The sequence below is a fragment of the Condylura cristata genome, unplaced genomic scaffold, assembly GCF_000260355.1.
Source record: "Condylura cristata isolate star-nosed mole 26May11 unplaced genomic scaffold, ConCri1.0 scaffold00002, whole genome shotgun sequence".
In the NCBI taxonomy this organism is placed as follows: Eukaryota; Metazoa; Chordata; class Mammalia; order Eulipotyphla; family Talpidae; genus Condylura; species Condylura cristata.
Genome location: NW_004567103.1, coordinates 69368981 through 69395506, shown reverse-complemented (window position 1 = coordinate 69395506; position 26526 = coordinate 69368981). Strand labels below are relative to the sequence as shown.

Genomic DNA, 26526 nt, shown 5'->3' with positions numbered 1-26526 from the left:
TGTCTATATCACTGGCTCTGAAGACTGGAAGGCTATTATTAAAAAGTTTTTTTTTTAATTGGGAAGATATTTTTTACTATTCATTTATAATATATTTGCCTCAGCCTTAACCTTATAAATTGATTATTTTGCCTTCTGGAAATATATCACATTGCTAATTATTTTGCTTTGCCCAGCCCTAATTTTGATCATTATTCGCTAAGTATCTGATGGGAACAATTTCCATTTTTGTTTTATTTTGGACTCTATTTGTACGTTCTAACTGCTAAGATCCCACTTTAACATGATGTATCACATTGCTTTTCTCTTACTTCTTGACTCTCTCTGACGTACAATAATCTAATGAACTGGTAAAAAAAAAAAAAAGAATTTTAAAAGCAACAAAGCAAATAAACAAAAGTTGTGCAAAAGCATTGTAACAACTTGCCCATACTTGCTATGAAATTATTTTTAATAACCCACTCACCTGACTGGCTGTACAGTTGGACAAGCAAGTCCTATTGTCAGCTGCAAGATAGAAGTTGGTAGGACATGCACAGGTGTGAGACTTTCCAGGAGCTAAAAGGCACAGATGACTACAACCTCCATTATTTATCATACAGAGATGTTTGGAAACTATAGATGAGAAAGAAACAACACAATAATCAAGAACAATATAAAACAGGATTACAGAATTACAGATAGGGCATTTAAGCTTCATGATTTGTTTTTCAATAGAATTTATAATAAAAAACTCAAGATTATAAATATAATTTTAATTCTTTTATAAATTTTACTACTATAACATATTATTTACCATTAAATAATTTGAAGGATACATTCCATAAAAATAATTATTTTAATAGGTATAAATTGCCTATAAGAAAAATATAGAGAGATTAGGAGCATTTTGGATGAAGACATTCATATGTTTAGAAATATAAATGTAAAATAAAACAATGAAACAATGGTTTGCATCTAATAGTGTTAGTTTTCTAGGACAAATATGTATATTAACCAAAATAGTCAAACTTTTATTCCCTAAGACCTGAGAAAATTCCTACTAGACACAAATTGAAGTAAGTTTGATATGTTTCCTATTGTTAGAGATTTTGATTTTCTTCAGTATAATTTTTTAGCCCAGCATTCCAGAAACTATGGGTCTTATAACAATTTTGTAAATAAATTATTTCAAGATTTTAGCCTCTACTTTTCCAGATGTATTTATTATTGCCATTTCAGTTTAGGATGATTTAAACAAGAATTCAATAAGGTTATTGAACTCCTAATCAAATCCCTTAATGTGACATTTTATTAATATGGTACTTGATATCAATTGAATTCATTCCATACAGTTATGCTAAGTAATGAAGTTTGGTAATCTTACTGAAAAAAATAAATTACACTTAACCTTGGAGGAAACAAAAATGGGATGATAATAAAAAATGTTGATGCATTTATGGATATCATGGAAAGAATAATTACCATCAGGTTGTCTATAAGAATGATACACCTGGATATCTGTGATGGCATGCCATGAGTTAATCAGTGAGAGTCTGTCTGCTCCCGAGGTTTTATGGGCACGGCTGAGTGACTTGGTTTTCCCATCAGTCCAGTAGATGTAGTCTTCAAACAATGTTAGTGCAATCACCCCTGGAATATCTTGATTAGGGACTGTAATAGGAGATGGTAAGATTAATGTTCAGTCTTGGAAGACTGCCAGTTAAAATATTCAGTCCTACATGGGCTGACAGATACAACTGCTACAGAACTTCATGTGAATAATTGCTGTGACAACCTGTCAGGTTGGCAAGGTATTTTATTACCAGTTAAGAGAATGCAGGAATTTACTTTGCTCAGATTTTGCTTGGTTCATCCACTGAGAAGAAAATGAATGAAATCTTACTAGAAGTAATGGTTGTTTCACCGTAAACAAGTAATATCCAACATTTAAGAAAATTATATTTTTGTTCCTAACTAAATATTTCAACCTTAAATCTACAGGTCTTGAATCTGCTGCTTTTTCCCACATTAAAATGCTTAGGTTATATGTCCAAGAATAAATACAGATCTACCTGGGGAGAGAATGACTATTAGACTACTATAAACCATTTTGGTCACAGAAATTTTATGATTACTTTGCAAGATGAGCTGGAATAGAGGTGGAGGAAAATAAGTGATAACAATGTTATGCAGATTTAACATCATAACGTTGTTTACCTACAGATTATTCTGTCATTATACTTTCATTATAAGACTGAGTCTAAATCTAAATAACAAATTGAGCATTATGATTTTTTTTTTTCATTTAAGAGATTCCAGAATCCTATTCAAGTTAGTAATACATAATAAATATGTTTGGTGATTAGTGGGCTAAATAATTTCAAACCATAACAATGTTGTCCTCATTTTTTTAAATGGCTGAAAATCAAAGAAAATTGAAATTTCCTAATTTACAGAACTTTCCTAATAGACATCTAGAAATTCAAGAAAATGTTAATTACAGAAAATATTAAGTCCAGTAATGTACATTTTGATAAATTAAATTTTAATGACTTAGAATTAATGTTTGGCAGATAAGTCATTACAGTGTATTTAAAAAACTATCAGAATTTCAAATATACGTCACTCTGGGGAACTTTATAGCTATTTTTAAAAATGTAGATATGTAAGTCATAAATTATATGTAACAACTTTAAATCTTCTGATTTGTTATTTTTATTCATGTGAAACATGTAATCACAGAATACATTATGATTCATAGAAAATAGTAGTGAAAGAAATAAAATTGTCCTCCAAAAGACACTGTAAGCCATTCACTTTCAGTAATGTAGATTTTAATCGTAAATCTATCTCAAAAAAGTAGTATGCTTATAAAGGATGTAAAATATCAATAAAAAATCCAAATGTACACACTTTTTTAGGCAAGAACAATAGAATATTTGTGTTAGCCTATAGATATAGATATCATTAAAATGTAAGTGAAGGGCCCTCCCTGGTGGCATGGCAGGTTAAAGCACAGCACAATGAAGCTAAAGCCACCTCAGCATTATTTAGATCCCCTCCAGGGAGGTGATCCATATGGCATGGCAGATCTCTCCTTACCCACCCACTGCTCCCCTCTGCAGTGTATTTTAGTACATTTTAGTCTGTTCTGCTACCCATTCTTTGTCTCTGGTGGATCCTCTAGTGCCCCACATCTCTGGCCTGTACCCCATTTCTTCTAAATTTTAAAAATAAATAAAGGAATTGGAACAATTTCATAAGTTCAAGGTGAAAGTCAGTGTACTTGGTTGCATTACTGGTTTTCAGGCATGGGATAATTTAAGTACTGAGCAAGTTTGCTGCCTATTAAGATTATAGTGGCCAACTACTATTATTCCTCTGTTATCAAACAATTAGTAAAAGTTAGAAGATATAAGAAAGGTGACCTTATTTCAGAAGAAAGATGACATACAAAGCATGTAGAAAATCAGATCCAATGGAGAAAATTAGTCCCATTTGCCCATAGTGACCATCTCATTGATACAATTCTTGTTTGACATTAGCAGTGAAGAATAAGACTGACTAAGAAGATTATAGGTCCATCTACATTCTATTCAGTTAGCATACAGACATTCTCCAAACAGCATCACTGCAAATCAGAATATTTGTTCTAAAGAAAACAAACTAAAAACACCAACTTATGTTAACAAAGTGAATACAAATCTATGCACTAACACTATACTAACTTCAAAGAGCTACTCTCCAAGAGATGTTGTCAAGATACCTTAATAACAAATCAATGCCAATGAAAATCAAGCAAAACAAAATAAAGCAAGCAAAGCATTCTGTATATTCTCTTTTAGGAGTTTATCTCATAATCTGGCATTATGCCTCATTTACTTTCCATTTATAAGAGTTGTTTGACTATCTTGTTAAGATTCTGTTAAAAAAATTGGCATATATTGGTTGCCAAATAAATACAAATAAATGAATGCTATGTGTTACTCTATCAATGTAGAAAGGATTCAGTCCATATTGGGAAATTATATCTTCTGAGTTAAAATATTATATGTTTTGGTACAAGAAATTTCAGAATAAAATTCAGAATGAAAAAATATATTACTTATTTTGGTTGTCTATTATTTACTTATTACATCCTATAAATCCATATGAAATTGTGATTGGTTCGTGTGCACATGTATACTTTTCTTGCAATGTAATTTTGTAATTGGTGTTGACAAAATATAAAGATAGGATGTGAGTGTGCTGTATGAGAGAATATTTAACAAACTTATTAATTCTGAGATATAGTTGAGTTAATGAAAAAAGAAGTTAGTATTTTCTCAGATTAGGGCCTCCCTGGTGGCCCTAAATCTCAACCTATAAAGCTCTCTGTGACAACCACAACAGCATGAGTTCCTTTCCCCACCAGGGAGGTGACTCACATGGAGCAGCAGACATCTCCTATCTCACCCATGGCTTCCTTCAGCAGTGTATTTCAGGTACTCCTGGTTATTCTGCTCCATGTTCTGTCTTTTTGAATTCTCTTACCCTCTTCCCCCTGCATTTCTGTCCTATACCCCAGTTTTTGTGACCTTACATGCATAAATAAAACAACTCTTTAAAAAAATATTTTCTCAAAATAATAATGGTAAAAGGAGAAAAAATATTATGATCATGTATCATAAGACTGTATATTTTTTAACTAAAAGAGAAATGTGAGAAATAAATATAAAGAAGTCGTCATTTATAGTATTCAGAAGACAGACAGAAAAGGCAGAAAAAAAACCAAAACTGATAAGTGGGCTGTAATTTAACAGATACTTATTTAATATTTAACATTTATTTTGAAGCTGTTTTCTGTAGCTAAGTCTCTTATCTATATAACAACATTTATTTATTGTACTGTTTCCAGCATTCCACTCAATCAGTAGGTTCTGAAATTTTATTTCATAGATTGTATCTATCAGAATAAGGGAGCTGATTTTTGGCACATACACATACAAAAATCCTTGTAGAGTTTTTCTCTTTTTAGCTAAAGTTGTGTACTTTTCTGTTAAGATTTCTGGTAATTATGATGACTAGAAAAATGCAACAATCCAGAAAATGCTTTTGGTTCAACTATTGTTTCAGCTAGTGATATTCTGCTATAATATTCTAAATAGATCATTTACTTAGATATCATTTATCATGATAAATAAACTTATTCTTAGGTAACATTCTAGTTTTCTATTTCAGACTCATCTCATTTTTTAAAATAAATTATATTTCTTGAGGTAGCATTTGTTACAATTTTGTGTATATGTATTATAGGATTAGAGTCACACCTCTACAAATGTATGCCACCACATCACACCTACTACCAAAGAACCAATATTCTTCCCCCAAGGCCCATTCACTATTTGTATTTATCCTTCTGACTTATTTTGCTTAGTATAATCTCCCTAATTTTAATCCTGTTGTGCATTCAGCTTTTTTATAGTAGAATAATATTTCATTGTGTATGTGTACAACATATTTATACATTTCCTGACCTCTAAAACAACCTACCACAATTTACCAAATAGCAAATCCTAAAATACCAATAATACATAGTAAAATGAGCAGTGCTATGGTAAATACAAAGTCTGTACAAAGTAGTTCCTGGCGAAAGTGCTTGCTATTATCTTTTTCACTACTCAGAGTAGACACTGCCTCTAGAGCAACTGCTGGGAACATATCTCTGAATGCTGTTTTTACTTTTTGCCTTTTATCTTAAAAATTAAAATCTTATTTCAGTCATTTTCAGTTAGCTAAGTAGGTACTAATATATGTCTCTCATAAATAACAAAGTGAACCAATACAAACTAAAAAAAAAAAAAAAAGGAAAAAAGAAAAAGAAACACAGCCAGGAATACCTGCAATTATTTCCCAGAATCCTCTACAAAAGGATACACATTTTATATTTGCCCCACTTAAATTTCCTTCTTGCTTATTCTTTCATATAACTCTACATAATGGTAACAATTACAAGAAATATTTCAGACAAATCCATTGTTCAAAATGATTAAAATCATTAAGAAATGGCAGGAACATTAAGAATAATGCACATTTCCAAAAAGTCCGATAAAATGTTTAAGATTTATATTTTCTAATTAAAAAGATCATGAACTTTTGAAAAGCTCATCCATTAGTGAGACCCTGAAGGGCTTAAAAAATACATTTCTTTCATTTAGTTTATATTGTAATACATATTTAACATCTAAAATATGTAATACATATTTAACATCTATAGATTCAGGGATTTATAAAACAATGTAATTGTACAGTATTTTGAAACCTAGTTAGTGCCTACAGATATCTTCTCTTAATCATAACACTGCTCAGGAATCTCTGAAGTAATCAATGAAATATTGTTCCATTCAATACGTAGACATCCTTTCCTTTGAAATTTTCTGGGCTATTCTCACATGATGCAGACTTTCACAGATATTTGGAAATGTATTCTCAGAGTTGATCATGAGTACTAAATATGAAAGTTATGATAGTCCATGAATATATGCATTAGGAATGAATTTATTAGGGAATCCTAACAAAAGCTGAAACCTAAGAATACTGCCTTTGAAATAGTTGTCTAGCAGAACCATGTATGAGAAAGTAGGTTGTGCCATTCCCACCATTATAAATATGCTTTTAAAATAATGAAGAGTATAACATAGAGAAACATCCTCAAATTTGCTCTAGATGGTCTTATATAAAGTAGGAGGCAGTGAGGGAAAGGCAGTGAGGGAATTGCTTAGTTCCAAACTCAGCCAAGTTACTTTAAAAATGATAGAAAACCACAGATTGAACAGAAAGTCCTAGGCTATGGATAGGAATATTGCACATTAACAAAGCAAAGTAACTTGCCTAAATTAGAGCTAACTGCATCTGTGTCAAATTTACTGATCGTCAAGACCACACTGCCTTATATTTGGGATGGATAAGGCTGTTGAAAAGTGTCTAAAAACTCATACTAGTATAATATGTAAAAAACCAGTCTTTTATAAAGTAGATGGAGCATAGGTGACATTTATAAAACAATATCTATTTAAACATATACATAATTCAGTGTAACATATCTTATTCAAGGAATAAACCTGAAAGATGTGATTGATGCTGAAATTCTAAGACATTTTAGAAATGGCAGTTAATTTCAATTTATTTTACTGGTTCAGGAACATTTCTGTAGCAACTGAATTGTATTTTGCTACCTTTCATTAACTTTTATTGTATTGTAAACAGCAGCACATCAACACCAGTGGCATAAAATTGCCTATGAAGTCTACTGTTTGTAATGGAGTGTGAATGATAGGGACTTTTTCTTTTTTCCAAAAGTACTAAACTGGAGAATTTTATCAAGAAGAAAACAATCTAGAATACCATAAAATTGTACTGTCACTCTATACCCCCTTTTCTTGGATCTACTGCAGTTAATAGTTAAATTTTCTAAGACCTCATCAAAGCAACAGTTAGTGAATACCAGGACACATGGGCACAAAACACTACCTTCAATTTTTTTCATCCCCCCCAAAAAAAACAAAGCTGCTTAAATATATCTTAAGTTATTTCATCAGTAGCACACTAAGATCTAGATATATTTTCTAACATTAATTAGACAATCACTGCATGGGTTATTATTTGGATTTTTATATCCAAACATAGATTGTCCCCTCACAAAACAAAATTATTTCCAGCACAATAAACAATAGAGTTGGACTACAACATGAACACTTCAATATGAACATCTTGTCTTGGAATATAGTAACAAATGAAAACCTGCATTTAACATAATTGCATAAAATTTTAAACAATCTGTTATAAAATGAAAGATTTTTCAGGTTAAACTGTAGTTTAGAATTATGTTCAACAATACTTTTCAGAGAAATTAGCAGTTATGTGTTTATATTTTTTCCAGTATGTTAGATAAATTATGTATATGTCCAGCTGATTAAACACATGGTTAAAATCATTTAGGTTTAAAAGAATAACATTCTGGAAAAAAATACTTAAAACAAATATATTTTAAAACTCCTGGCCAAACAACTTTTTCTTAGCTTTCACTCCTGCATTTTTGCTTACACATTATTTTTACCCTTTTGTCTCAAAACTATCCACCTTCACAAGCTTTTGTTAAGCTCAATGGCGCATCTCATAGAAAACGAGGGAAACAAATTGTAATTCCATGTACTTTGGTAAAAGTACTTAGAATAAAGTTTTGGTCTAAATAAAATTCTCTGGTATTTAAATTTCTTTTCATTAAATGGTACATAGAAGGTGAGATATATCTGCAAAGTTACTGAAATCTATCTCAGGAGGTATTTGTAACCTATTTTATAGACATTTTATTCAGAGAACACTCCTACTTTCTGGAATGTAGAAAATCAATGACAAAAGAACTTCACTATGGTCAAATTTCAGTAATTCTGTGACATGAATTTCTAAACAAAAATTTTAAGTTTCCTATATGCAGGAGATGCAGTCAGTTTGGAAACAGCAAATGATAACCTCAATCTGCAGTGCTAAAGCTGAATATAGAGTTTTAAGCACAATTATTTTTCTCTTCATTCCCCTAAATCAAAAATCAACAAAAGGAGTTGAATTTAATGTGATACAGGCTTTCTCTTAATTATGGTGGTTTAATTTTTGGTTCTTTGTTCTTTAATTATTTTGCAATGTATCTATGTCCACTAATTTAATGAGGTGAAAATAACAGGTATGGATGTACACTTTTTTGTTGTGTAAGTATATATTTATGCTGTAACTGTTGGTATTATAAACACTAGAAAGCAGGAAAGAAATCTTTAGACAAATATGTTTTCAAAAATGAGGCTGAATGAAATTTGAATAGAAAGTAGACTGTAATTAGTTAGATCTGGATTAGTTAAAGTCTGATTTTCCTGGTTACTAGTATGTAACTTTGGAAAAATTACTTAATTTATTTAAATATTTTCTTGCTACAAAATGGCTTTAATGATTTACAACAGAGTACTTACTGATAGAATGACTAAAAGGGCATGAACTGAATAAAACACAGTTCTTTGAACAGAGTAACTTCTAATAAAATTATATGTTCATAAGAGGATGATTCCCATTCTTGGAACCACTTAGATCAGGCTAAGAAATGCTCTGTAGAAAGTCAATGAACAAAAAATATAGTGTACTCAAAATTATAGGTTTTGCTCCTCACTGGTTTGATCAATCCACAAGTATTCTGTCAATGTAGTAACTTGTGCAATAATATGGAAGAAGAAATGAGGATCAGGTTGGAAAGTGATCCTTTCCAATACTCATGTGAGTATTTATTACTTATGGTACAAAAGTAAAGACTAAAATTCACTGAGGAGGATTGTGGTTTTGAATTAGTAAGAACTCATTTCAACAACAAAAAAATACAGACACTTAGATACAAGTTTAAAAACTATTTGCATCTGAAGAAAATCTTGATATAGCAGTGAAAGAAATCAATTAAAGTACTTGGCAAGCATATTTACACCTGCAAGCTATATGTTAAGATTCTTAACTTCCATTTCCAGAAGCCAAGGCCATAATGAAAAAGCTTGTTTTACATATACCAACTGACTGAAACAGGATGACTTGTGGTTGTTGAGATAAATGGCCTTCATCCTCACCCAGATGTCTAGTTCCCAAATCCCCAGTCATTTGCATGCTTTCCCTAAACAATTAACAGTTCTTTCCCAGAAGCTAGTCCATATCATTCTCTATAAAAACAGTGAATGCTCCCTTCCAGGTAATTGGTTTAAGATTGGGCTCCCATAGGCTGGGTTGGTGCCATTTTGCTGATAAAATATTTTTTTGGTGTTTAGTGTTTGATCATTGAGGCCATGGAGAGAAATGACAGTAGGTCAAAACTCAAATTGCCAGCACTTCCATTGGATATATTTTATGTTTGAAGAGAAACAATGAGAGAGATTTACTCATTTGCATTCTTCTAGGGAAATAATGAGGTGTTTGGAAATGTTTTTAATGGAAAGATAACAATAGAGGGCTATTTAATCACACATTTAGAATTACTCTTGGACTGATAATTTTACAATAAATATGCTTTTTATTAAAAGTTTTTCAAAAGGCAACTTTTATTTAATTTTAAAATGTATAAATATATGTGAGGTTAGTAAATCATGAAAACTATGAGTTCTTTCCTCCTAAATGGTACTCACATATATCTTTCACTTAATATTTGCAATTTGACTACCAATGGTTCTGTTATTTTACACTTACCAATCTTTATTTATTCTGCTAACTAATGTTTACTGGAATACTTAACTCCCATTCCCACAGCTATAAACACTTCAAGTATTTTCTCCTAAAATATTTTCACACTCTATAAACTGGATGCCCTATTAGTCTTTAATTTTCCATGCTTTTTGTCAAATCTACTAAAAATACTTCATCACTAAGTACTATCAATGGATCCCTATGATCCAAGGGATATATTCCAAATTCTTAGCATTCAAAGTCTGTCACAGTCTGGTCCCAATTTGCCTTGTTCATAAGTGTCATCATGTCCCTCTCATAACACAGATATAGCCAACATGCATAAAACCCATGCTGTTTCAAGACTCTCTTGCTTTTTGCAAATGATGTTCCCTGCCTAAAGAATCTCCCCTAATTCTTACGGAGCATTCATAAGACTTCTCAAAGTTCCTATCACTTCAGCAAAAGCTTCTCTACTCCTGCATGTTTTTAAAATATTTGCAAATATCTCTAACCCAGATCTAACTTATCCCTTTATCTGAACATTAGTTTTTCTCATTAAAAACTATAAGTGCTTTAAAGAAACTGACTTACTCACCTCTAACTCTAAATACAGGCAAGCATAAAGTGAGATAAAAAGACAAACCAGCAAGTGTACATTGAATGAAAAAAATGAATGAATGGATGAGTAAATCTAAAGGGAAGAAATCAGAAATTAAAAAAATGAATCAATGAAAATTTGGTTTAAAGTAAACTATCTGATTCAGTCACCTAGTAAAATAATTATTCTAAGGTTATTTTTATCATAGCATTATTATATAATTATTATAGCAAACCAGTAGAATCATATACATACTCCCACATATATGGGTATCCATATATATGCATATACACATCATAGGGTGAGTTTCATGTGATTCAGATTTTACCTAACTAATCCTTATCTAGTAAGGGCTTTTTTTTTTTTTTCAATGTTTTTCAATTTTTTTCAACACGGTGTTTGGCTTTTATAGGAAGGTGGGTTGCAAAGGACATAGCAAAGAAAGAGGAACAGCAATTCTCAAGCAAACTGCAAGTGGCATGTACCTTGAAGACAATGTGATCTATTGATTATGACACAGAACACAAAGCCTTTAGAAGTTCTTGGGCTGGACATATAATAATAAATTGCTGCTTTACTTATTTATAATATAGCTTGAATCAAATTATATTCAGGGGCAACAAACACAAAGTCCTATGCAGGGTTTAACTGTATAATTAAAATTTAACTTATAAAAAAGAGACTTAACTCTCAAGTTTCTCATAAACCTCTCACATTCTCAAATTACATTGTCATGACTGGCATATTCCATCCTTTTAATGAGCTTGGGTTCTAGTTTTAATAATTGAATCAATAATAATAAAAATACTTTCTGACTCAGAGGAAAAATAAGGGAACAGTGCCTAAACTAACACAAGTTATTATTTACATCAAAGCCTCATTGTCCCCCTCTAAAACCATAACCAAGAAACCACAGTTGTTATCTACGGGAGAAATGCAAAGAAAATCCGATTCCTCTTCACAAACATGGCAAATAAATGGCTCTTTTATCACTGGCTCTGGAGTTGGCATAACTCAGGCTGCCTACAATTAGTAGCTCATTAGTAACTACCAGGTAATTATTGGTCTGCATTCAGATTTTGGTAGATTTGATAAGACACTTAATGAAATTTTCATTAGTCCTTCTGAGAAAGTCTTCAGGCAACAATATCCCCCCCTCAAAAAAAAGCAACATCACTTTTATTTTCCTCTTTTCACACCTTTTGTCTCTAAGAATTTCCAAAATCATATTTTAAATTGCTATTAATATCCCACCTGGATACCTTTCAAAGTCAAATGCTTTACAAAAAATTATTCCCTTTTTCTCTTCTACATATATCCCTCTATCTAATGTCAACAACAAATTTTGTAATGTTTTTAAAATCATATCTGGTAACAATTTTAAATAATGAGTAAGAGAAAGAGTCAATTATTTCTAGTAAATTTTAACTACAATTTTGTTATTCCAATACAAATGATTAAATGAAAACAGACAAATATTTCATGCTGTCATTCACCTTTCTCACTAAAAATTATTTAAATGTTACTGCAGAGTGAAATTTTAACATCCAGTAATAATTTACAAACTAGCACTGTATGTAGACACTAAAAATGGGTAGGTTCATGGTTACATGGGAAAATACTGATTGCTATCATAAAACTTTCAATTATATCATTCAAGATTGTTACAGAACATTTCATTATTGATTCTTTAGAGGATATGTAACTGCTGAATGCTAAGTGTGATTTCTATTTGTTAACATTACTTTTGCTGTAATTAAAATCCTACAGTGATCTTTAAATAATTCTTTACTCAAATTGCATCCTGATGAGTTTCTTTATCTCTATAATTGGAATGCCAGCATCTAAATAAGTGAGCCATCCAACTATACTTGTCACACCTCAATGATCTTACCCTCAAAATAGCACCTTTAAAAGTCCCTATCAGCATTTTTAGTTCAAAATTATGCATTTTATTAATGATAACCCTGAAAGATATTTTGTTTCATTCATTTATTTTATATTTTGAATGCTTTAAAATACTCAGAGATACACAACTTGGAAAAACAAGTATAGAAAAGAAATACATTCATATTTAAATTATTTCCTGAAAGTAACTAATTTGAAAGGCTTTTTTCCTTTTAATGCTAACATTGTTGATTAGATAAAATTCAACCAAGTATTAGCATAATTGATAACTTTTAAATAATATCACTTTGCTGTCTGTGAAAAGCTTCACCATTACTTTGAATTTTAAGAGAACCAAAATACTGCCAGACTATAATAGAAGCCTTATATTTACATGCAAATACCATTCTGTTTCAGTAATTAGGTACTTACTTTTGTCAACTTAAAAAACATCACACAAATACTATAAAAACTATTAAGAAATTGTAAATACAGAAATACTAACATTGTCAACATGATTTTTATGCATTGTAGAGGATCTGAATATATATATAATTCTTATTTATAAATCTTGTCATAAAGGAGTAAAATATATCTTTAAGAAAGGTACTTGATGAGAAAAAGTATTCATACTTTATTAAATGAATATTTTATGCACTAGTAAAGTATGGAGTCATTTTTGCTACTGAACCAACCTTTGTGTCTGTGAGAACCATCCATGTTGCTAAATTCAATGTGATTTTCATCAGCCCAGTATAGTCTATGGTTGACATAATCTATTGTTAGTGCCATCGGTCTAGAAATCTTGGTTTCTATGACAACACTCTGATTGGTTCCATCCATTCCAACACGGCCAACGTGAGGGTACTCACAGCAGTCAATCCAATACAAATACCTAGAGAGAAAAATCAAAAGCCATTTTGTTTATATACACTCAGGATGTAAGCCATTACACAAAATTTCACTTAGTTATTCAAATGTGCCCAAAGTAATTTCCAGAATCTCTCTGAGTTATAGTTCCTAATAAGCATACTTTAATGTAAATTTTTCTCAGGACTTCTTATAAAAAAATAGGGTAAGTTTTGAAATATTCATATAATTTTAAACATTTCCATCAATATACAAACACATAAAATATATTGTAAAAAAATTAAGTCTGTCCAAAACTAACAGACAGAATCTGCAAAACACATCATTGGTGTTGAAAGAATAAAACTATCAAAACTATCAACATGTTTTTTTTTTCCTTTGAGTTATTAAATATGAAAAATTCAAAATGATCACAAAGTATGTATATTTGTCTGAACCTTCATTGCTCATTGTGGTAATTGTGACTGTTTACATAAAATTAAATCATATAAAATTAAGTAAACTGCATTGCTTTTTAGTTAACTAGCTAAATTAAAGAGTACAATAATCATGTTCCCGCAGGCTACCATGTCTAACAATGCACATAAAAAGCACTGCCATCATACCATCACCACAAAAAATTCTATTGGATAGCTCATATTTAAAATATGTTATTGGAAATTTAAATAGGTTATTTTGGATAGTTCAGAAAAAGCAGTAAAATGGAAAACATACTTTGGTACTGAAAACAATGAATTAAACATAAATATTGCAACTACCCAAATACAAATAACATATAAACAACAGAGATTAGACAATTTTAAAATTAAGCCATTTTTTTCTTAGAGTAGGAAAAGACTTTTATGTTTTTTGAATAGATATCCTCATTTACAATAATTCAAGTTCTGAGTTAATCTCTAAAATCCTCACATTCCAACTTTAAAATTGTATGATTTGACCCAATTAACTTCCCTAGGTTCCATTTTTTAAAATATGTAATATTTTTGGTAACCAATTCTTCAGATTTTTTTGTGTTTTTAAAATAATATGATATGAAAATTAGTCTAAATAGTTAATAGCTAGTATATTTATATTGTTTCTAAAAGAAAAAACAATTCTTCTGAACCCTTAATGAAAAGTTTTCTTATAAATCCTGACAGAGATGATTGTGACATTTAAATCACAGGTTTGGAAAAAAAAAAAAAAACTTCCTCAAATACAGTGCTGACATATTAATTGTAAAAAACTACTTTTTTTTGTTTTGAAAATTATATTTGGATTAGCATAAAGGCAGGTGAAAACTGGTATAAATTAAAAGTTCTTTTCTAACTAAAATATCTCTATGAGTTCTAGTTAAGAATGGTGGTTAAAGTGAGAAATATATATCATTTCATATAAGGACCAACAAAAAGTAGAATTTTGCTAGTAGGAATTCAAAGAGAGCTCAGATATCCAAAAATTAAATTTGTGTCTAAAAATATCACGGTCTCCCTTGCATTAAGCAATACTGAATCTCTACCAATGCTTTTGTATGCCTTAAATCTGACATATTTTGGACATATCCAAATCAAGCAATAATAAATGTCAAATCCTTCAGAAACCAATTACATGTTCTGTTTATTTAAATCCTGAATCATTTCAATATACTTTTACTTTGAAAATCAAAGAGATGCCAATAAAGTACATCTAAGACACAAAACTCATTTCTTTCTAGTACATTTTTGGAGGAGGAATTAGGTGTCATTACTAGAGATAATGACAATGTAAAGAAAAATGAATAAACTAGATCAAAAAGAAGTAAAACTGAAAAGATAATTTGTCTTATTTAAATAAAGAAAAATATTGTCCTTTGCCTCATTAGCCTGTCAATCTTGGAAGCATTGACATAGCATTTTCCCCCTAATAAGTATGATTATGTCACCTCTCATACATGTTAGATGTAATCCAATGTATTGTGTTCTATATAGCCAAGTTGTTTTAAAAAAAAATAATGTAGGCGATAGAAATGAAAACTATTCAATATCTTCTGTAGCATTACAATTATACTCAAATTTGGTTAGAAAGTCTTCACTGTTATTTAGCTATTTATTTTATACTTAACTACTTTACTTGTAGTTAAGGAACTCCAAAAGTAACATTTCCCATTAAATGTTCTCAACAAAGATATTCTTAACTGAATGAGAATAATCACTATCTTTAAAGTTATTAACAAAATTATTAATTTCAAATGGTTGACTTCCTCATAACATTTCTAAATTTCAATGTGCATTTTAAACTTTATTTTTGGCAAATTTCATGATCATTTTAAACTGCTATATTAGAAGAAAAAAACGATAATATTCCAAGGAATGCAACGTTTGTCACATCATTATCACTGAATTTTTTTTTTTTTTTTAGTTATAGGTCTAAAATTCTCTCCCTGCCATTCAACCTCTCTATTATTCAGCAAAAAATATACTTTTTAAATAGTCCCCATATTGAAATGTTTGAATGTAGCTTTAGTTGAAAATTTATTTCACATTTTCAGATCAAATCATTTGTCTTAATCCTGACTTTTCAATTATACAGATTGTTTTCATTCAGAAATAATTCATATTGCCTCCTCTGTTCTCCACAAATTCTTACCTGAATTGTGTAGTTATAGCTTTCTTTATGGTGGGTTATTGGAAGAAATACATTTGAATAATTCTTTGCAGAATAAACAAAATCAGCATCATCATTCTTATTGTAGGAATTCTCAAGAGGCTGAATACATTGTATGTCACAGTGACACTATAAGAGGGAGCTGTAGAACGCTTTTTTTTATCACAGACTTTTGTGTGACAGCAATATTTTCCTAGGGCACTTAATAGGAAGCACTTTGTGATGTTGTGCTGATGAGCCTTTTCTGGTCTACAACATTTCTTGTTCTTAGTGCATGCATTGATATAATTTCCATAGCAAGGAGAGGTCCTAGGTTCTCTGCCCCCACTTAATTAAGGGTGGAGATGAGCACAAAAGGAAATTAGAAAGGACTTGGTTGGGGAGTACTTAGAAATTTGGAGGAGGCCCATGGAGCAGAGAGAAATTTGAAGAAGCCACACTTGCTTCTCAGCCCTGGAATTATATCAGGAACTTGGGGAAACATGGAAGAACACACTTGAAAGAGATAGACAGATATGAGTAAAAGACCAAAGGCTGACTTTATTTAGACTTGTATTGGTATTTCAGCCTTTCCTACTAGACTTCATGCCCCCTTTTCTGCTCTGTTTTTAAGGTTTTCCACCAGAAGTTGCCTAAATATAGTGGCATGTTTTAGGCTATGGGCAGGGCCTGTTTGGCTGGGAATTTACCCACTGGCTTGGGTAACTTGGAGTGCCTATTTATAAGCTATTATCTTTCCTTCTCTGCTCTCTATTAATTGTATACTAATTGTATTGAAGTTCTTTTCTATTGAAAGTCTTATGTACAGAGAGTATGTTTTGTCTTTATGAGGCAGATGGCAAAATCTATTCAGAATATGCAGGATTGGGGGCCTAAGGGGACTGCTCATTCTGCTTGCCAGCACACACAGAAATCCACAAAGCAGTAGTAATGTTGGAGATACTCAGGTCTTATAATCAGAGATAGCTAATTAAATCAGTAGGTGAAATATCTCTGATAAGTCCCAAAGAAATTCTTAAGAGACTGAAAACCTTATTTTGAAACAATGATTCCTTGAGGTCATATTATGCAACAGATATCACTTAGTACTGGGGGCACAGAGGTAAACAAATATGACTTTTGCCTTCAAAGATCTTGTAGCGAATACAACAGAAGTGGATAATGGAAAAAGTGAAGCTTATTTTACTATGGAGGCACAAAAGGATTAACAATTTTACTTAGGTGGAAGAAGACATGAACAAAATCTCATGTAAATAATTCTTTGACTATAAATTCTACCTTCATATCTACTTGTGATTCCTTAATAACAATATTCTTTCGCCTCTCACATATTTTAGAACTAAGTATAACTTAAAAATTTCAATATTGCAATAGGTGCTGATCCTGTTGTCTAAAGCCTTCATTTCATGGATAAACTGAACACATAAAAGATTATATTCTGTGTCCTATCATGTTAAGATAATGATATTGTTGTAACAAGGCCCCAGGCCCCTAGATTTATAGACTAGCATCTATTCTCTAAACAGCATTAGATACAAATCCTAGAAACAGATTATTTGGGTTCAATTTCAGATCTACTCATTACTAACAAAGTAAACCTATGCACTTTAATAAGCCTCACTTAGTGATTGATAAAGAATATAGTGGTTTCGACTCACAGGGTCATTGTGAGAAACTGAATGAGAGAACACAAGGAACAATCTAAGAATATAGATAAACATATAGTAAGTGTGCCGGGAATATCAGCTGTCATTATTTTATCTTCACTAGATATGTAATGTCTGTATTTAAGTCTATATATTTGGTGTAGTATTAACCAATAACTTGTTGCATCTGAACTGTATATAATTTATTATTTGATTCCTGGATTTTATGTGCATTGTTATATGACTTGCCTGTTTAAATTACTCATCAACCAGAAAAACGGTGTGAATATATTCTACTACATTGAAAAAATATAAAATTTAATTGTTCTCTGGTAAAAAGAGAAGGGGGAGGTTCATTAAAACAATTTATTGCGCCTCTCTTCATAATATGCTAACTTCTGATAGGTAAATTTTATTTTTCTTCCCTACTGAAGCTCAATTACTATACATATTTTTTCAAGTTTCTCAAAAAGACTGCACCAGATATACAAGTATTTTAACATCTAAATTTAACCTCTTAAGAGAGGTTACATTTAAAAACATTGTTTTTGTCAATAAAGCTGAAAAAGTGAACACTTCATTGAAGATTTCAAAAGATAGTTCTAAATTTCACCTATAGCATGCATGGTTACCTAAGGTGACATATAAAAAACAATCATTCTCAAATAATATCTATTCCATAAGATTAGTCAAGTGCAAACATATAAAAGTAAGTATACTTGTAACCATAACAACAGGCATCTATTTTTCCTGAGGATATATTTTATAGTTGAAACAATACATTATATTTCTTTAAAATACAAGTCTTCTCTCAGTCTGCCTTTTTTTTTTTTAATTCAAGGAATACATATAGAGTGTTCTATCTTTCTGCTACTATTTCTCATTTAGACCAACAACATTAATTTTTTATATCCATCCTTGTGTTTTTTGCTTAAATGTGGGCGATTGGGTAAAAATTTGTTCAATTTTTTTTTAATGTGCCTGCATAGCTTAATGGAATTTTTCTGTAATTTCCTCACAGAAATTAGAAAGTGAGTTTTCATTTCCTGGTATGCATTTCATTTCCTTGCAACATAAGTTCTTTATGACTCTCCTCTTTGAAAAGACTAGTTTGTTTCATACCTCTACATTTGCTTGTGTAGATGCAGGTACTATGTACCCATACTTAAAACTCTATGTGTTTCTTGTAGAAGGAATATAGGAAAACCAAACAAAGAGTCAGAAAAAAGGATAGCAAATTATAGATCTCTAAAATACAACAGGGGTGGGTCAAAGTGGAAGGCAAGAGCACATGGGACTATGGTGATCCATGGGGTGTTGTGGTGGTGGAAGATTTTAGGGGTTTTCAGGTGAGGGGAGAAATAAAATATTGTACAATGTGAACAACAAAAAGAAAATTTAAGAGAAACCTACTCTATGTGCTGTATACATCCATATGCCCATTTATGATTGTTTTTCATAAGTGAATTAATGGTCTCTGTGTTAGGCACAAAGAATAAACCATGGCCCTATGCTAATGGAATTCACTTTCTATGTGGAGATATAGACATTTGTACAAGTAATAGTCATGTAACATTATGTACTTAGTATATGATGGCTGCTAGGTCTACAGGGAATGCGTCATAGAGAAAATGATATTTGCTGTTTTTGATAAAAATTTCAAATTATTTTAGCTGAAAGAAAAAAAAAATAGAAGAGCATTCCAGGAAAAAAGAATAGCACATGTCAAGGTACAGAAGAATGAAATGGGTCATTTCCAAATTTATCTGGATTCTTACTCCTCATATTGGCAATAATTAATATAGATATTGGGTATGAAAAGTATCTTTCAACATTTTCATTAAAATATTTCAAATTTAAAACAGGATGTGGAATGAATTCTTGGAGTATTGCTAAAAGAAGATTAGAAAGTTAAAATTAAAATAGTCTTTGAAAATAAGGCATTAAAAATTATTTTAAAATAACGATTTAGGTAATTTTCATTAAGACAAACCTATAATTTATGCTAATTTAGAATTTGTATAAGGGTACTTACTAAATGGAAAAGTATAGTTTTTTCCTCTATTCTCTCTCTCTCTCTCTTTTGCATAGAAGACTATGGGTGTAGGTCAGAGGTGCAGGGGGTGAGAGGGTTTACTAGAGATAGATTGGGGAGCAGAGCAGTAGATATACTGAAATACAATGCAACACTGCTGAGGGGAACAACTGGTGAGAGAGGAAAGGTCTGTTGTGCCATGTGGGTCAGCTAGCTAGCCAGGGGTGAACCCAGGTCATAGGGATGATAGTGCTTCTAGGCCAACAAGGAGGGCCCACATTCTTTGCTTTTATGGCTCTGGAAGAGCTTGTTTATGATCCAAAAATCACTAAAACTACTGTGACGTAACATGGGAAATATGGAACCAGAGCTTGAAACCTGTGTTGATCACCAGTTCTTATTACCTAATGGTCCTGAGAAAGTCACTTAGTAATGCTGAGGATAAATGTTCTCCTCTGTACTATAAAGGATAATAATAGTTTCTAAGACTCTGTGTAAGCTATATAATCGCCTAAAGTGATAAAACTCTGAATGTGTTAGAGGTGTGGCAGTGACCTATCATTTTTATCCAGAAAGCTTTCGCTGATCTTAATTCTGATAAAATACTTTGTTTTCTCTATTTTAGCAGATACTGCATTATGTGATAATTGTTTACTCATCTCCTCCCCACCGGACTATGAGATATTTGGAGATAGGTGGCTGTGCCATTTATTTTTATACTCAGTACAGTGTCATAAATATATTAAGTGCTAAGAAAACATGAACTATTAAATGAATAGATGAAATTATTTTCTTTTAACTGGCTATATTACATATTCACCTCAATGTTATTATAATGGTCTACTGTTATTTTGGTAATCTACAGTAAAAATCATCCAAAATGGTAAAATTGTGCTTGTTAGTTTTAATATATTGTATAATTTAAACTTACTTAACACATAAATTAAACTTTTGCATAAATAACAACTTTTATAAAAGTTGAAAATAAATTATACTACCAGAAATGTATAAGTTATAATGCTATATCCCCAAACTAAACTAGAAAACCAAATTAAGATAATTGGATTTTAAATGAATTTAAAAATATCACCAAGAAAATCATGTCTACTTATATCTTCTTTACCATTTTTACTAACCATCATTTCAAAATGACATTCTGATTATTTGTATATTATCATTACAAGAAAGAAACCCCCAAGCTACTTACTATATGTTTAGTAATTTCATCATACTAGGTAATCTAATGTTCTTATCTTCCTTAAACTAATCCTTCACCTATCTTTCACTGTCAGGGCAGATACTATATTTGGCAGGAAAATGGGGATCAGTTGTGCTGACATATTCAAAACATATGTAAACAACAATAATCTGACAGAAAATTTCAATTGCATTTTTATGAAGTAATCTTCCAACTTAAGCTACTTTGTAGCCTGATTTCACAATATGTTATACATTTATGGCATTTTTTCACTGAAATTCATCTCATAAAAGCTAAAATCTGAGTTGCCCTATTGTTTCACTCTGGGGAAGTAGGAAACAGTACAAATAAAAAAGCATCATTAAATTTTAACCGTTAGAGTAGGTAGTATAAACTTGTATCTAAAAAGAATCAATATGCATCAGTTTTTTTGGTCATAACAAAAATATAATCATATCATAATTCAAATATTATCAAAAAATGAAATAAGGTTTTTTTTTCATAGCATCAGCAATGATTTAGAAATTCACAGTTTTAATTGACACATTTGCTGGATGGATTTATGTCGATGATAATTTAAGGCTATTTTTAGTTTATAGGGTAATAACTATAACCTGTGATAAATAAAATTTAAAGATAGATGCAGTTGTGATTACTAGGCTGAAATACAGTTTGTGCTTCATATAGACTTTTCATTTGACTATTAGTAGATAATATTTATTTCATTTAGAAAACAACATATTTTGAATAGTAGGAATGAGAAGCAAATACAGTCATACTGATTTGAGGGAAGGAAAATATATTTTTGACATTATGGGTTTAAGGAAAATTATTACAACATACCGAAGTATTATTTTTGATAAATTATCAGAGGGATTAAAATATTTACATGTATATGAATGGATGCAAATAACAGTCAAACTTAGTACATATGTTTGTTTTCTCTAAGGCCCTCAGCCTTTATTTCTTGAAACATAACAGACAAAGGACACTCTCGTGTTGCCCTTTGGTTAAAACAGAAATGATATGCTTTTAAAACTTCTGCTGCTATGGTAAAAAATATTTTAAAAGATAACAAAATGCTTATATAATTATATAGGGAAAATTAAAATTTGCACATTACTTGAGAAGCATATTATATTTGAAATATATTTTCTATCAGATACTGTTTTTCCCCAAAGTAATATTTGAAATTAACATACTATGACATTATTAGATTGCCAATTTTAAACATGAGGAACCAGCAAACAGAGATAGTTTTATTAGCAAAAGGCAGAATTGAATTGTTACATATGTATGAAAAAAAACTGTGATGAATTTTATACATTATGGAAATTAACTTAGACAGCAGGAAATTTAAAGTCCTGTACTTCTCATAATACTTGCTACAGTAAATATGTCCTACTTAAAAAAATCAAAAATTCTCTAGATTTGTTCTTTTAACAAATGTGCTGGGTAAGATGAACTTTTACAGAGATAATTTTTGAGTGTTACTCTAAATTATAATGGGAAAAAAAGAGAAGGATATACCTTTTCTCTCTACCAAAACAATATAATTGAAAGTGAATGATTATGGTCATAATCTATCGAACTTCTTCAAACACACACCAGACAACCGTTACCCTTAATGTGTGCTTATCATGCATCTGAAACCTCTACCAGATGGCCTTATACTTTTCAATGCCTCCCTCTCTATTTTCAGAATGATAAATGCAAATTAAACTCAATTTCACATGGGATGTTTCACAATATTCCCTCCATGCATTTTCTTTTGAATATATGGATAAAGCACCTTGTTATTTATTATCCATGGGTACTACTTAAAGTATTGCATAAATTACAAAATCTAAACCTGTGACTACTACTGCACTGCAAAATACCATCCAAGAGTTGGTTGGCTGTTAGTCTGCCTTTCCTTCAAGAAATAAAGGCTTTTAAATCCACAAAATATGTATATTTTGTTCACTTCCACAGTACAATTATTGCTTAGAAAAATGGTTGACTTTAGAATGTTAAAAAAAATACTTGCTGTGAAATCCCCATAATCTAATATTTTCTTCCACTTTGTTAGTCACATTTCTTTTGATTTCACAATAAGAATTTCTACACATTTACATTTTACATTGGGCTTTCATATTAATAACTTATAGAACAGGATTTACCACAGTGTATGTAATCCACAGTCCTAATCTTTAATTTAAGATTTTCAATGTGTGTTACAAACCCAGCTCGAGGATCTAAAGACAGGTCCCTGGGAAACTTCAGCCGTTTGTTAACGAGTATAGTAGGGTACAAGCCATTGAGTTTGGACACTTCAATGATCCTTTTTTCTGTGTCAGACCAATAGAGGTTTTTTCCAATCCAATCAACAGCAAGTGCATTGGGGACAGCTGTATTATGCACTACCTAGCAAGATAAGAATCAAAAAAGTTAACAGAATAAAGGCTTAGAATGAAAACTAAGCTATTGCTTCTTGATTTTTTCAGAGATTAGAATACTATTTAAACATTAAGATATGGAATTTTTATTATCATAGAAATAAGGTAGAGACATTCACACTAATACAATTACTTGTTTCTAAGAATTTACACATAATGTAATCAGATCCCTAGAAATTATTTATGGGTTTAAGGAAAAAATACTAAAATCAAAAGCTACTGGGAAACTGCAAAATTGTTGAACACATCTGCATTACACTTTAGTTGGCCTCTGAAAACTTGGGGCAAGTATTCTAACATATACACATACCGAAACACACTATTGATCTAGTATAACAAGAGGAAAACAAAAGCAACAAAAGAACACAAGCATTCACTAAATATTTGGACCCAAACCAAAGGAGAGTAAAATTGTATTCATACAGCTGCTGTGCTCAAATACAACCTATATCATCACCAAATGTAATAAAAATACAGGATTTGTATATACAAGTCTAGAGCATAGAAAACAGCAAATGACTTGATCTTTACATCAATTATTTGCATTTTCAATGCTAAGAGAAATAAGTGAAAGAAACAATAGAACCTTGGGACTACATACATCCCAATAGTTACAAAGTTAGACAATAGGAACACTGACATTTTATAGGTATCCTTTTCTTCATCCCATCAACTATAAAGACATAAAAAAGACAACATGAACTTTCAGCAATAAGTGGTATCAGTCTATTATATTGAATACAATGAAGGATGTTATAAGACATCCTCTTGTTTTCTACCAAGTTCCACTTTTTTTTTTTTTTTTTTGGAGTAACATTGGTTTACATTATTATTTGTATTTTAGAAGTACAGGCCCTTCCCTATCCTCTCTACTTTGTTCTTGCTGCCTCCCCTGTAGTCTCAATTCTGTAGTCACCTTTCTAGGGTTTGTTGTTTGTCTTTATTTCACCCCCTTTATTTGGTATTTCTTCACTCAATATGTAAGTAATACCATCTGATATTTGTCTGTTTCCTTCTGACTGTTATGGCTTAATATAATCTTCTTCAGCTCCATCCATGTTGATGGAAATGGCAAGAATATTTTTTGGTCAGCACTATTAATAATAGCTGAGCTTTATTCCATTTGTACATATATTTCATCCTGCTTGACACATCTGCATTTGGGCATTAGTATGTATGCACAGTTTAGTTGTAGAACATAGTGCTTCAATAAACACTGGAACACACATTTCCCTTAGAATTGGCATTAATGTATTTTTTGGAAAGATATATAATTTGGAAAATTGTCAAGTTGGACAATTCAAATGAAATCAGTGAATTTTAAGTCTCCAAACAAATGATTCATCTTGTGACCCTATGTAATAATATGCTTTGGAAGAGCAATGGGATAGTGGTGGCAAGGAAACATGGGACTAATATACTTTAAAAATACTGAAATATGGGGAGCGAGGAAGAGGAGAAAGGAGAATAAAATGTGGAAGGGGTCCAGTGGATGTATTGGAGGAGTTGATGTCTTGGTGTAGAGTACTGACATACATCTGAAGGGTCCTTATTTTATAACTGTAAATCGCATTCAATGTTGTAAATCAATACCACCTTAGTGTGTGTGTATGTGTGTATATATATATCCTTAATATATATATATATCCTTAATATATATATATATATATACACAATATATATATACACATAAAGTTAAAAAAATAATTTATAGTAAAATATATATTTCTTAAGTTTGAGAAATAAAAAGTTTGGTTATTACATAAATATTTAAATAATCAAATGTAAAATGTATACCTTTTTGTTCTTGATGACATAATGATAATTATGTATAAATATATACATGTATAAATAAGTCACTACTAAAAATGATTATTTTGATTCCTCTCAATCAAATCTTCTATTTTGGCATGGTATATACACATTTCAAAGATTTCAAAATTGATTCCTCCTACCACCTGATAATATTAGAGATGGCTACCATAAAATGTTGAAACCTTATTGGGTTCTTCCTATATGAATTCAAAGTTCTTCATAATTCATTCAACTACATATATACAATGCTAATAATTTAGCTAAAATACAGAGAATATAGAAAAGGTGTTGAATAGCTCATCTCCTGAATGACACATGTACGTAACTACATTTTCTTACCAGATTTTATGATTTTACACAACTGTATCAGTTATTTCCATCTATAGTAGGCTGTTTTAATAGTGCTACAACTTCAACCTGAATCTAATGGTCAATTTTCAATACATAGATTCAGACTCAACTTTATATTTATGTAAATCAACGCAAGTTATCTCAGGTTCTCATCATTCAAACTGAAAGCATACATCACATTTTCTAGCACTGTGAATAAACTAACTTTTATTTACTCGGTTTGATTTTTGTCTTACTCAAATAGCGCTATAATGAAATATAAGAAAAAAATCTTTATATTTAATATTTAAATGATGTCTTACCTCATGCTCTACAACTGTGAAATTCAAGCCAAACTAAACATTCTATGAATGATCATCAAATTACATTTTCTCTTCACTACATCCATCCAATAAAATATTCATAATTCCATCATTCCAATATCTAGTTACCTTAATATCACTTCCATTTAAAAACATTCTATTTATGCGGCTGCCATTGGGTCGACTAGAATCAATCCAGTAGATGAATTCATCCCTATAATCAAAGTCTATAGCAATAACGTTGTTTAATCCCTAAAAAATAAAAAAAAGGTGATTGTTAACAGAAATTCTTTTAAATGAATTATAATTTCAGAAGAATTAGTATCTACACTGCACCTAAAGTTATAACTATGATAATAAATAGTATTTGGGACTAATTCTTTTTAAAAAGTACTGTATGTTTTTAATATTTTCTCTATGCCATGCACTTAAAATACTGCATAATTTATTAGAATATATTTTCCAAATAAGTAATACATTATTTGGAATATTTATAGAGATTACTTTAAATATACAGTCAGTAATGTAAAGGGGAAAGTGCTTTTAAGAAGATGAGGTGAG

The 26526-nt window shown here is 30.7% G+C and overlaps 1 protein-coding gene across 1 annotated transcript in view; it reads right to left on the bottom strand.

Moving 5' to 3' along the window:
* The window catches only part of LRP1B (low density lipoprotein receptor-related protein 1B), a 1583276-nt gene that overhangs the window by 177659 nt on the left and 1379091 nt on the right, over positions 1-26526 (bottom strand). Inside the window, exons 43-47 of the mRNA XM_012727834.1 lie at positions 26095-26217; positions 23284-23465; positions 13384-13583; positions 1465-1653; positions 467-615 (exon numbers count right to left, since the gene is read on the bottom strand). Coding sequence (XP_012583288.1) covers positions 467-615; positions 1465-1653; positions 13384-13583; positions 23284-23465; positions 26095-26217 — 843 coding nt within the window. The remainder of the gene's footprint in view (positions 1-466; positions 616-1464; positions 1654-13383; positions 13584-23283; positions 23466-26094; positions 26218-26526) is intronic.